General features: G+C 41.1%; 1 protein-coding gene across 5 annotated transcripts in view; it reads left to right on the forward strand.

The window, feature by feature from the left end:
* Window positions 1-13,002, forward strand: part of robo1 (roundabout, axon guidance receptor, homolog 1 (Drosophila)) — a 290,091-nt gene that overhangs the window by 126,887 nt on the left and 150,202 nt on the right. The window contains exon 1 of one of the 5 annotated variants that reach the window (XM_046389559.1): window positions 8,077-8,928. The exons of the other annotated variants lie outside the window; for them this stretch is intronic. Within the exon in view, the coding sequence (XP_046245515.1) occupies window positions 8,802-8,928 (127 nt within the window). The 5' untranslated portion in view covers window positions 8,077-8,801. Of the gene's footprint in view, window positions 1-8,076; window positions 8,929-13,002 lie in introns of those variants that run through there. 5 annotated transcript variants of the gene reach the window in all.

Consider the following 13,002-nt stretch of genomic DNA (forward strand, 5'->3'; position numbering starts at 1 on the left):
CTGAGGTTTTCAGACTGAAGTTTAAAGCCTACACAAATCTACACTTTGTTCACCTTCATAGCTGTCTGAAAGCAATAGAATAATCCTCACCTTATATGATAAACAAACTTTTATTTGACTTCTTGTGCTGACTTATGTCTCGTACCAAACATTTTTCAGTTACATAATGCATCATAATGCAAATGAAAATTAATCAGAGGAGTAAAGCAGTTAATATTGTGCTGAACACTTCTGTACTCTGCATTGCCTCCTCATCGTGATCGTCCTTGGCTGAGAGATCACATCACTGTCCTTGCACTGGCACTGCTATTCATTATGACTGTGTGTCTCACATGCTTCTCTCCTCTACCTGATCGACTCGAGAAAGTGCTCGTCCTTGAAGCTTTTAGAGGGTTGTGTACACATGTGATGTGATCTCTAAATAATTTATTCCAATCAATCTGTGGTGTAAGTGATCTTGTAGATAGAGAGCAGCAGATTTACAGATCTAATCTAAAAGGGTCGAATTCAGGACCCGGCTGTCAGGTGTCACTTCAACACCTAAACCCTGACCTGCCTCAAGTGGCTCTGACCTCCCTCGGGTGGAATCAGTGGCTGGGATGGTTCCCCTTAATATTGACTGAATTCAACACTGCCTCCTGCTGGGTGATAGTCATATTACACAAGTCGACCTCAGCAAGTGCTCTCCTCACATCTGCGATATATTTGGCAGCTCTTTTGAAGCTTGTATGGCTCTGCTTTTAATGCTCTAACACCTTTTATATGACACCAGATGTTTCACCTGGTTCTCATCACACACTCTGCTGAACACAAACTGCAGCAGGAGGCTCTTTAGAGACTCACTGAATCAGAGGTACAGAGCATTAAAAGATGCAGATCCGCACTTATGACACTCCCATAATTGTGAATGAGGCACATTTACACTGAGGGTTTTGCGATTATCACCTGCGTACTTGGTAGAAAGCCAGCACCAGTGTGTGTGTTCGGGTGGTGTGTCCCCATGATTCTACATGGACTCCACACAATGGAAGGTGCAGGTGTCTTTAGTGCGACTCAAGGGAAAGCAGACTTTTTTAGGACAATGATAAATGTAATTTATAACCTAAGTACTCTTTTAAGCTCTTTTATATGATATTTTGAAAGGAGATTTACCCTTGCGGTGAGTGTTTTTACTGGAGACAGGCAGAAAAGGAGAGATTAAATTAAGGCATTATGCAAACTCAGTCATCTGTTCTGAACTGAACTGAATTACTTTCTATTCCGTAATTGAAACACATTATAGTAATTATAGCAGAAATGGGAATAAGTGGAAAATGTAGTAAAAGAAAATTAATTTTAGGTTTTCAAGTCTTCATTCGTGCCACTTTTTTTGGAACTGTTTAAATGTTCTTCTGTGTATTTATCTTATGTTTGTACTTGAAATTCTTCAATATAACTTGTTTATTATGCGTCCAAATCTGGTAACATGTTGATAACATACAGAAAGTGCGCATTAGAGTGCACATGTATGTAAGTACGTGAAGAGAAGATCCAAAAGGAGAGTTTGCATGTGGGAGAAATGAGCAATGTGTATTTATGCAAAAGAAAAAGAGACGCACAGCAAATGTGAAGCATGCAGTGAGAGGAGGGTAAGAGAGCGAAAGAATGAGAATCTTATGCCGAGTGCTCAGGAGTGGTTATGGTCCAGATGGCCCTGCAGCAACAGCAGCTGTAAATCACAGTGTGTTGTGCGATCTGGACGATGGTGCTTGATGAATCTCACTGCAAGGTGAGACCGCTGACGACAGCCATTACAGGGAATGAAACCAGGATTTTGGGGTGGGAGGTGTGGAGGCAAATGACTTTAGCCCTGTTTGTCTCTATAAAAGAGCAGATGCTAGAATGAGTACAGATGTTTGCATCATAAAATCTTATGTGATATAAACAACAGTCTGCTCTATTCAGCCATTCTGCTCAATGTCAGTGTTAGGATAAATCATAATGCTTCAAAAACAGCAGCCTTCATATTTCATTAAAGATCAGTATTTGATCAGAGTAGTAGTAATTAGTACTTGTGCCTGTCAGCAAGCCTCAGTTTGTTCTTTGACTTTCCGAAACTGATGCAATCATATGCAAACTCCATAAAACTTTATCAAGAGAAAATTATATGTACACAAATCCCTTCCAATGCACATTTAGTACATTACTTACTGCGAACATAAGCACACTTAAGGTTAAAACCATCTTCTTATTTAGACTGAAAAAGTGTAGCGACAGTAAAAGCATACCAGTTTTTTCCCTCCATGTCTTTGCAAGTGATCACATGTGTTTTACCCTCCACACATTAACCTTCAGCAAGGTTCCTCCCAGGACTTCCCATTGATTTGAAAGTGGTGTTGTGTGTGTGTGTGTGTGTGTGTGAGTGTGTGTGTGTTGAAGAAGACCGATAGGAGGCTTGAGACGTGGATTGGACAGTGGTTTTGATTGAGTGGGCCATTGTAACCTGGCATTGCAACGATTGCTGGGTGTGGCCTTGTTTATCACCCTCCATACATGTTGAATGTAACTCACTCAGAAAGAGCAGCAGCTCTGGAGCAGATGCATTAATACGTGTTTCCAAGTACTGTTCAGTGTTACTGCACTCCCCAAAAGAGCATGCACACACTGGGGTACCAGCACATATCCTGTACTGAAGTGTATTTACAACCTGTAGATTAGATGTCACTGAGCTGCGTGTCATGCAGTAATTCTTAGCTCAGGTCAACGCCCCATCTCCTGACTTCTCTCTGCATTCTTGAAGTCGAGACAGTAATGAAATATGAATCGCTTGAAACTCTGGTATGTAGGTTAAAAAAAAAAAAAAAAAAATCTGTCATCACACAGTGTCACTGTTCAACCAGAGTCCTGATGGCTAATTTATGCTCCATCTGCCTTCCTCCAAAGCACTGTAATTAAAATTCTAATCAAATGCACTGAAAAAGACATACTGTAAGTTACTGTCTTATAAAATTACAAGAGCACATAATCAGGTTAGTCCCACTTGACAAATGTGCCAAGTTAAATGTTAAATTACTGTTACAGATTAGCAGTTCCTATGAACTTAATACCACTCCCAATCAAAGAAATCTAAGAAGATATGATGGAGTGTGTGATAGACGAGGAAAATGTGGACCGCTGAGGGCACTACTGAGTTAAAGAAATAGTTGGATATTTTCAGAAATGCTTTTATTCCCTTTCTTGCAGAGAGTTAGATGAGAATATTGATATAACTCATGTTTGTCTGTTAAATATGAAGCATCAGCCGGTTAGTTTAGCTTAGTGACTTCCTGGCTCTGTTTAATTATACCAAAATGCTCCTAACAGCACCTCTCACTAGTTAACAAGACTGTAGAAGGAAGGAAGAAGGAAGTGACTTTCTTCGTGCTAAGTAAAGATAACCGTCTGCTGGCTTTGGCTGCATACTTTCGTGTAGATATGAGGTGGTATGAGTCTTCTCATGTAGTGAAAAAACAGGTAAGCATATTTTCCAGAATGTCTGATGGTTCTTGTAAATACACCAGTAGACCTCGCCCTCTTGGTGATGTAATAATGCTATTATGTTAATATTTTCAACAAAATATTGAGAAGATGTGCTGGAATTTGTGTCTGTCTGTGTGTTCTGTGTGTCAGATCCAGCTACAGAAAGTCAAATCAAAAGTTTCTTTGTTTTTTTTTTAATTGAAACTCCTGACTATTTTGTAGTTCCTCTTCCCATGGGCCCATTATTTTCTCCTTTTTTTTTTTTTTGCTGCATGTGTGAGTGTCAGAAAGTGGGTGCCAGTCCCACCCGAATCTCTTGCTGTGCTCCAAGCTGTGTACTAATGGCCAGTCCTACGCCTGTTCATCCCTGCTGGGTGTCTTTGTGCCACCCATCAACCCTGCTGTCACATCACGTTGGCAGAAGTAAGAGGGGCCAGAATGCGAGCTTCATAAACACCATACTGATATGGGGGAGAGAGAGGAGCAAAACACAAAGTGGGTCTTATTTTCAAGGCTATACGGTCTTGCAATAAGCCTCAATTACATCTTCAGTCAGTGTCAGGAAATAAATCAAGAGAGTGATAGTGTTAAATATGATGTTTGCAAAGAAAGTGACTAAGACCGGAAAGAAAAACAGACCACCAAGATTTTATTACATAAAACTGGGCATGAGTTCATCATCAATCATTGTCATCCACAAGGTCATACAGAGAATGTCTCTTTGGTCTTTGTGGCTTGTCGAAGTAAAGTGTGTGTGTGTGTGCGCGCACATGCACACGCCTTTTAACACCATTACACAGCAATTTCCAGCCAGCACACATAGATTACCGCTGCTTCACTTAAATATAAGTGCAGGGATATAATAGTAATACTAAGCGTTTAAATACTTTCCTAGGCATAAGCGTTTTTGCTCAGTCCTGAAGGTAGTCATTCGATAGGAGGTTTGGAGGACTGCATGAGTGAGCAGTTGTTTCAGGCAGGAGGCTGCAAGTCTGTAGCTGCACTGAACAGTCAGGGAAAAGCGACACGGAGCCAGCTGGTGCGCACTGGTCACGATTTGAAAGTTTTTTCATTCTCTGTTTAGCAGCATTGCACTGAATATACTGGAGTCTATGCGGGCTCTTGCCAGGGAGCCCAAATGAAGAGCATGCTACAGTATTTTATCCTTGAGGACTCAACCCATGCATTTGAGGCAAAGCTTTGACGGAGCCTTTTAATGCTGAGGTCCCTATGAGATGCATCAAACCTAACAAAGACTCGTGACAGAAGTGGAAAAGCATGCTGCCCAAGGCAGCTGAGGCACAATATGGTTGAGGCTCAGTGTGGGATATTTAGTATGTATTCATTTTTGCTGGCAGCAGGAATTGAAAGACAATTTATTGTTGACACAAACAACTGGGAGCATGTAGAGGATGACAAGATAAGGCAGAGATTTGACCCTGCTCTAGAGAAGGCAACACCATACAACGAATCCTGTTAGCCTGTTAGATGTGTGATTAAAATGGCCTTCAGGTGATTTTAGCAGACTCAAGTGAAAACTACATGCAAACTGGCAGTACTTTTGCAGTAACCAGCTGTGAGACTGCACCAAGATTTAATGTTAATTAGAAAAACTGCCAGAGCCAGTCACCCTGTGTGATTACATGACTGAATTTAAGTCATTTGTTATGCGCTATGTATGTAATTTATTTGTGTGCTGTTTTAATTTTTTAGTGAAGTACCCAGACAGCTGTGCAGCTTTTCTGGCTGAAGTTCCATCATGTTGTAGATTTGATACATACACAATACAGCAGGCATGTCAGGCCAATAAATTAAATTTGGAATATAGTCATTTTTGTATGCATTAGAATTACATATGACATAATGATTAATATACAACAACCCATCTGAATAGATAAATAATACAGTAGATACAGAGCGTGTTAGCAGCAGCATTTGCAGAGAAATGACTAAATGAGGGCGATTTGAATTGTAAAGCAGCGAGAAATGGAAAATGCACAACCACAAGCATTTCATGTGCACACTTCAGCTGGGATCCGATAAAATATGGGTTTCACTTGCTGATGCTTGTCCTTCTTCCATGCACAAGACAAAAGAACTTGACTTAAGTCTATAATAACTGTGCTGAGAGCTGACGTCACCATCTTTTTCAGTGTGTCTATTCCCTGTAACCTGACAAATAAAGTTATTAGTGTGTTTTTGCTGAGCATGTTATCCACCCTTTGGCTCTGAGTATTAACAAAGAGTACGCTAAACCTTTAAAACACACACATTAGGCTATGTGGGGACAGTTTTACAAATGCTGCCTCTGTTGTAACTTGCGACACAATTTAATCTTCTCACATAGAATATGCATTGCATTGTCCAAGTCTCTAAGCAGCTGGCATTAGCTGTGACATTTAGCAGGTAGTAGGACAGTTAGATTGGCGTCCTGAGGGGTTGAAGTGCGTCTGTCCTCACTGCAGTGGTAATTATTCCAGAGGCCTAATCATTAGAGAGCTGTTTTAATCAGACTTCCATCAGTGGCTAATGTAACTCAATTAATTACATCTGCAGGAGCATGGTCCTTAAGGGCCAGTACATCAGGATTACATGACTGACAAATAGAAACACTTTTGTAGGGCACTGTCCACATTATTCAACAAAATAAGAACATCAGGTGATCAGACTTAATTTAAGAGCTGTATTCTGTAGACAGAGACTCATATACTATATTTTATAGCAAATTATTTAGCAAACAAGTCAGTCTACAGATTTGTGTTTTCTTCTTCATCAAACTGACCTCACGTACTGTAAATTCCCATTTATTTGGACAACAGCGTGTTTGCTTGGGAGCAGTTTACTCTCGCTAATGGCATTTTACACCACAGTAATGAAGGGCATATGAGGGAGACATGGGTGAGGGCAGAGGGGGGGAGGTGCTGCTGACACCTTCAGTTTCCCACATTAACCTGCACTCACCTGCCTCCCGACAGCCGGGCAGGCAGAGGAAACAAGCATTGTAACTCTAAACCCAGACTTGCTGAGTTTGGTTTTTACAAAAATAGGTTTCATGGTGTGTGTGTGTGTGTCTGTGTGTGTGTATGTGCGCGCGTGTGCTTGCATGCAAAGTGTGTACTGTATACGTATAAACACAATGCAAATTATTCAATCATAAAACTCTTTAAATTCTCCCACAAAATTACCACAGTTCATCTTTCATCATTCAATTTATGCCTTTTTTTTCTTGAAAAAGGTGCTGTGAGGTGCTGTGAGAGGACACTTGTCTTGTTTAACAGACTAAGCATCTAATATATAATTAATTTATTTCATATAGAATAACATACAGTGTGATTCATTTTTGGGTTGTTAGTGATTAACATTCCCACCACTTAAAGTGTACCTAATTTGGGCTAAAGTCCAACTCACTGGCGTGCTGTCATTTACAGGAAATCCACATCTACAGTGCGTGCAAAGAAAACACAAAAGCACAAAAGTGTCATTTGGTCACTTATGTGGGTATTACAATAACATATTGCCGTATATTTCATATGACCTTTTTTTGTGCTTGTATCAGCTGGCTGCTCGTCTCCATTGTTGCAAGAAAGAAAGAAAGAAAGAAATATACATTTCTTCTTATGACCTCAATTTTTTGCTTGTATTTGGTTTTTGTTGACGTTGTTTTGATGATTTGTATCAGCTTGAGGTTAATCACTGACATGTTCCTGGCTCCTGTTTGACAGGAGTCACACCCACAAGTTAAGTAACGCTGAGAAAAGCCCAAGGCTAAAACACATCCGTTTCCTTCTGCAGTTGTGCATTATTAAACGTGTTACATGCTTATCTGCGTGTGCTGACACTTAATTATTATTTAAAGAAAACACTATGAACGATGAAAAGTGGGGGGATGCATTAGGTTTAAGTCTTCTTCAGATTTTGATTTCATGAGTGGACATTATTCATATTGATGATCAAGAGATGCCTTTTCCAGCTCTAAATCTTAAAGACACTACCAAAGCATGAGCATATTGCATCGCAGTGTAACTGTTCAGCTGTTTAGTCAGCTGAAAATCTTTTCTAAACTGTGATGCAGGTATCAATTTGCAGTGAGTACAGATTTACTGTCACACACTCATTAACACCCAGTCAAACCGGTTTGCCTACTTGTGTGTACAGGTGTGCCGCAGGGCGGTTGGTTGGGCAAGTGCAGGTACAACGACTTTTATGTGTGTGTGTGTGTGTGTGTGTTTATTTTAAGTCTGGGAAAGCATTAGATTAAAGCAGTCCTGCTTAATACACGCACAGACACACACAAACACACACACACATACATACATTCATGCACATGTTGCAAAAACACAAGAGCAATTGCACTTGAGAAATTGCTATTCACACCCCCCACACTTGTCTCACTCAGTCTCTCTCCTCTCTAGCTCCCTCCCTCCCTACCTCACTCCTTTGCAAGATGTACTCTCTCTCTCTCTCTCTCTCTCTCCCTCTCTCGTTTTCATTCTCTCTGCCTCCCTCTCTCTCAGATGCTCTGTTGACAAAGTCAAGGCTGCTCTGGAGTGAACTGATCTCTGTGATTTATTCCTTATTTTCATATCAACACTGCCTCATGTGATCTGAGACAAGTGGTAGGTGGACGAAGAGAGAGGCGGAGGACGCACATGCATACACACACACACACACACATTCACACTCCTGGACACATTCATTCATTCAGTCAGTCACTGCCTGGTGCGCACGACACGAGTTGGCTGCTGCTGGATCAGTGATTTGTCACCATCAGTATCCCTGGTCAACGTTTCAACTTCTGCTCTGCAAGGGAGGGAAATTTGCTTCTTCCTTTGCTGTCTCTTCTCATGGGAGCTGTTACCGCTGAACTCATTTTGAGAGTTTGACCAGGACTGCAATAAAGACTTTTCTAACTTCAAGAGGCACTGAAAAAGAGGAAGACGAAGAGTGCAGAGAGAAAAAAGACCAGATAAATATTTCAGAGCGAAGCTCCAGAAATCCAGGCTTACTTTTCCTATCTACCAATGCTGGAATTACAGCCGGTCTGTGAAGCTATTGCCCCAAGAGGGATAAATCCAGTCCCACAAGAGGAGGAGGAGTGTTGGTGAGTGTGTGACCCCTTTGGGGCTTTGGTGTCGTGGCCCAGGGCTAACGCTCCAAGGGAAGCCGAGGAGGAGGAGGAGGACGTGCTGTTATTGTTTTGGACCTCTCTGTACAGCTGTGTGAGATATGACAGAGCGTGGGACAGCACTCCCCATGGCCCTTGACTCTCTGCTGTAGCCTTGATTCAAGCTTCAGAGGCAGTCATGTCTGGCAGGCGGATGCCCCTGCTGCTGCTGATGGTGTTGGCGGAGGTGCTGAGTGGAGTCTGTGTACCAGGGGATGGCTCTGGAAAGTACAAGGGAAGCTGGAGGTGGAAAGGTGACAGGAGCAGTGAGTAACTCCTCCTCCCTCTGCTACACTTGATTCACTTTCTTTCCTACTTTTTTGCTCTTGCACTTTTTCAGCTTATGACATGACAAACATGGACAAACATCTTTCTCTCCTTGTGCTTTGTTTTACTGTTCTTTTTTCTTTTCTGGAGCCCTGAAGTAAAATCCAGGAAGCACTAAACATTGTGTGCCACTTTGATTACTCTGGTTTCTGTTTGACTCTTAGTTTATTTCTCTGTGGCACCTGGATATGAGAGTGAAATAAATCCTGTATATGAGGCCAGCGACCTTGGCCTGTGTTGCCAGCTTTAAGAGGTATCAATATGAACGTGATTGCAAAAGTGCCTCTCTGCTGTTGGATTTGCTGTGAGTTGCAATTCATAGTTTATTATCCATCTCCCTGCGCTCCTCTTTCTTTCAGCATCGCTCTAGTATTCCTGTATGAATATCTCTCAGGGTCTCATTCGTAGTCATTAATTGATCAGTGTTGAGTTGTAAAAGGCTACTCAGAGTGATGGGGCAGTCTATTTCCTCAGAGTAAAAGCAAAGCTGGGTGTAGCTCTGAGTGAGTTCATTATGCATGCTGACACATGAGTGCATGGATGTTGGGAGCAGAGAGGATGAGTACAAGCAGAGAGCTGTGGTTGATTCAGGACATAGCTGCTGTCCCCAGGCTTTTGGGCTCTGGGCTAATGGGATTGTTTGGCATGTCACTGCTGCCTGACGCTGAGTGATGAAGTGGAGAGTGTGTCCCTTTGTGTCCGTCCCCTATGTGGAGGTTAAGGGGAGATCGCTATCTTGATAGCGTTCCAAGATTAAATGACTGGAATGGGATGGAAGAGGCACTAAGTCAACATAAAACAGATCACTTGCCTTCCCAAGGAGACATGAGCAAGTCTCAGGGTGGCACGAAAACTGATCTTTTACAGGTTTAGGTGGCAGTGACACTGGAAGTCTTGAGTTTGGTGTTATATTTAGCTGCTTGAAGATACGCTTGCTAATTCTGTAAAGGACAATAGTAGTCCCAAATCCCACGGTTTCGTCTCTGCTTGCTGTTGATATTGTTGAACTCAACAAAGCTCAAAGATGAGTTTTAGTGAACAGTGAGCTGGGAGGATTTTTAGGGATTTTGGAATGCTATTTGCTGCTAAAATCATCGACTGTGCAGCACCTGCAAGTAAGTTTTTTATTTAAAAAAAACTAAAATCTTTTTATAGTATTTTGGAAATGATATGGGGGCTTTTACAAAGACATGCAGCACTTCTTCACACAACTTTTTGTACACTCTCTTTAATATGCTATGCGAAGTAAAACTTACAATAAATGATAAAATAAAGAGACTTTACACTTTTCACAAAATTTAACACTCACAGCTTAACCTTTGTAGCGTATTTCAGAATTCTCTATTCTGACGTTGCTTTCTTGCTCTTCTTGAGACACACAGATGTGCAGTGCTGCTCAGAATCCAGGAACACATTTCAAATACCTTTAGCTAATAGGTGTTTTCAATTTTATTTAAAGCTGTTTTCAATATTTTAAACTGTGGATGACTATGTGGGAATGGCCAACAAACTAGTTAATGCAGGATTAAATGTTCCCACAATATATGATTTGAGGAAAGCCTCTGCATACCTACGCATACCTTTCAATAGGAACATATCTGTTTTGGAAAACACCACATGAAATCAGAGGTGATCTAACATCAGTAAAATGTCGTCTTATTATTCCCCTCCCATGTTATGATAAAATCACCACAACCTTGTTCTCATGTCACAGTGTCATATTACTGTTTTTTTAATCTTTTCACCTTATCCAGCATATAAAAAAAATGCTTTATCTGTAACCACAAAAATGTGAAGTGCAACCTATAAAAATGTACATGGGTTTATCTCTCTTGTCTCTTAGATACCGAATGTGGCACGCTGCAGTCTGCACACAAAAGTTTCATTTGGCAGCCCACAAAGAATACAGTGATATGCATGAGGGCAGCCTGCTGATATAAGTGATAATGTCACCAGCTATTATTTGCTACCTGGGACTAAATCTGTTCTAAGCCTGTGGAAGGCAGAGCTCCTCTGTCTGACGGGCCAAGATTTTGCACTTTTATATTCCATGTAAGCACACAATCTATCGCTCTGACATCTCACACCGACCAGTATATGAACCACAGCACGACTGATACATGAAGCGGGATTTCAGTGTGTGTGTGTGTATGCATGTGCACTCATTTCTGTGTGTGCATGTGTGAGTGTGCACACGTTATAAATAAAATATCACATCTATTCTATTTTTAGCGACAAGGTGTCTCCTCGAGTCCACACAGCTTGGATATGTCCCTCTGCGCAAGCTTTTCCTTAACGTCTGAAACTTCACTCTCTTCTTTTCACATCTTCTCACTCTGAGTTCTCACAACAATTTGCTGGACAAGTTAAAAGACTGCTCAGGAGAGTGTTGCTTGTGTGCTGCTGTAGACGGACTGACCCTCTTTCAAAATGACATCATCATTTATAATTCATTCAGAACTTTTTTTTGGTATTCGTGCATAAGTATGGGCTTTGATCCAGCTTGTACTCGTAAGTCCACAGAGCGGACCACCAGCCCAGTGCTGTTTGCTGAGGTTTTGCTTCTCCTCACTGACACAGCCTCAACATTATGATGGATGAGGAAGATTATAGGATTTACGGCTGATTTACTCTGCTCTGGATGCTAATAGAAGCCACAGGAATATGACTGGCTGAGTACAAGACATTTATACAAGACGTTATATTTCTTTAATATATACCAGACCGTTTTCACAGAAACAGTTTAAAAGCTGAATAACTTAACTGCTTTTTGTTGCAATAAAAACAAATGAAGATGTAGACAGACTGTGTTGTATTACATTTGTGGTTTGTGTGGCAGAAATAGTCTGAAAGGGTGACGTGACAATTATGCAGCCACGTGTGGCTCAAAGTAAGTTTTAACTATATACAGTAGGTTTCAGCCTGGATAAGCCTGTGGTATTAGTTGCCTGAATTGACGAGACCTCCTTGTGTGCAAGTTTGCACTTTGTGTGTGCAACGGTACCAACCCTGCCATTGTAAATATTGCTTCTTTGCGGTATCTTGCCTCATTTTCTGCGGGAGTTGCATATGGATTGATATGAACTCGTGTATCCAATAGATGGCAACAGTGACTTACAGCCGAGTGGAGTTGGAGGAAATGAATGAATGCTTATGGGCTGTGGACTGAATCCTTTGGTTTTGGGTCAGAGGCCAGCTGGGGTCCAGACACTTGTAACCACAGACACTCTGTAATCAGAAACGTAGCCCAAACCAGTAAACTGTCATTTGCATGTAAGACAATGGCACAGGTTTATATAAGGAATGTATGATATGAATGGATCTCATGAGCATCGGGTCAGACAGATCCCAGACAGATTTACATCTTATTTTAAAAACTCATTAAAAATAATATTCACACTCACTCTCTAATTAACTACTAGAGGTGTTAATAAGCATCATGGAGGCCAGATGTTTTCTTTTTGCCAGATTTTTTTTTTTTAATTCTGTTCTTTCCCTCCCCCACTTCTCCTCCTTTCTCACTCTCTGACTCCAAGACTCCAGGAGGTTCAGACATGTTTTAATTAGATGAGCTGAGATTCTGTTACTGTTGACACACACAAAGTCAGGAGCAAGACTGAGGGAGGTTAGTTTGTGTTGTTGTGGGGCTGGGGAAAAGGTGAGATGGTGGAGACGTAATCAGGGAAGGCTGAGAAGTAATCAGGGAAGGCTCATATTCATCGACCAATGTGAATAAAGTTTAACTTGCCTGACTCTCTCAGAATAGGTGAAAAATAGTAACAAATAATTGGACATATTTGTATTTTACTGTGGCAGAAAGTCAATAATGCATCATCTAAACCCATTTTGCTACTTCACAATGAAGTCACTGTATTAAAATGTCATGGGTATTGAACTAAAGGGCCAGATCCTTGGATGTATGCTGTATTTGCACAAAGGAAAACAAATGTGTACACAGTGATTTAAAAGAAGAATTGAAACAGCAGAAAAGTGAAACAACAGGTGAACACGGT

The sequence above is a fragment of the Scatophagus argus genome, chromosome 5 (genome assembly GCF_020382885.2).
Source record: "Scatophagus argus isolate fScaArg1 chromosome 5, fScaArg1.pri, whole genome shotgun sequence".
NCBI classification, from domain to species: Eukaryota; Metazoa; Chordata; class Actinopteri; family Scatophagidae; genus Scatophagus; species Scatophagus argus.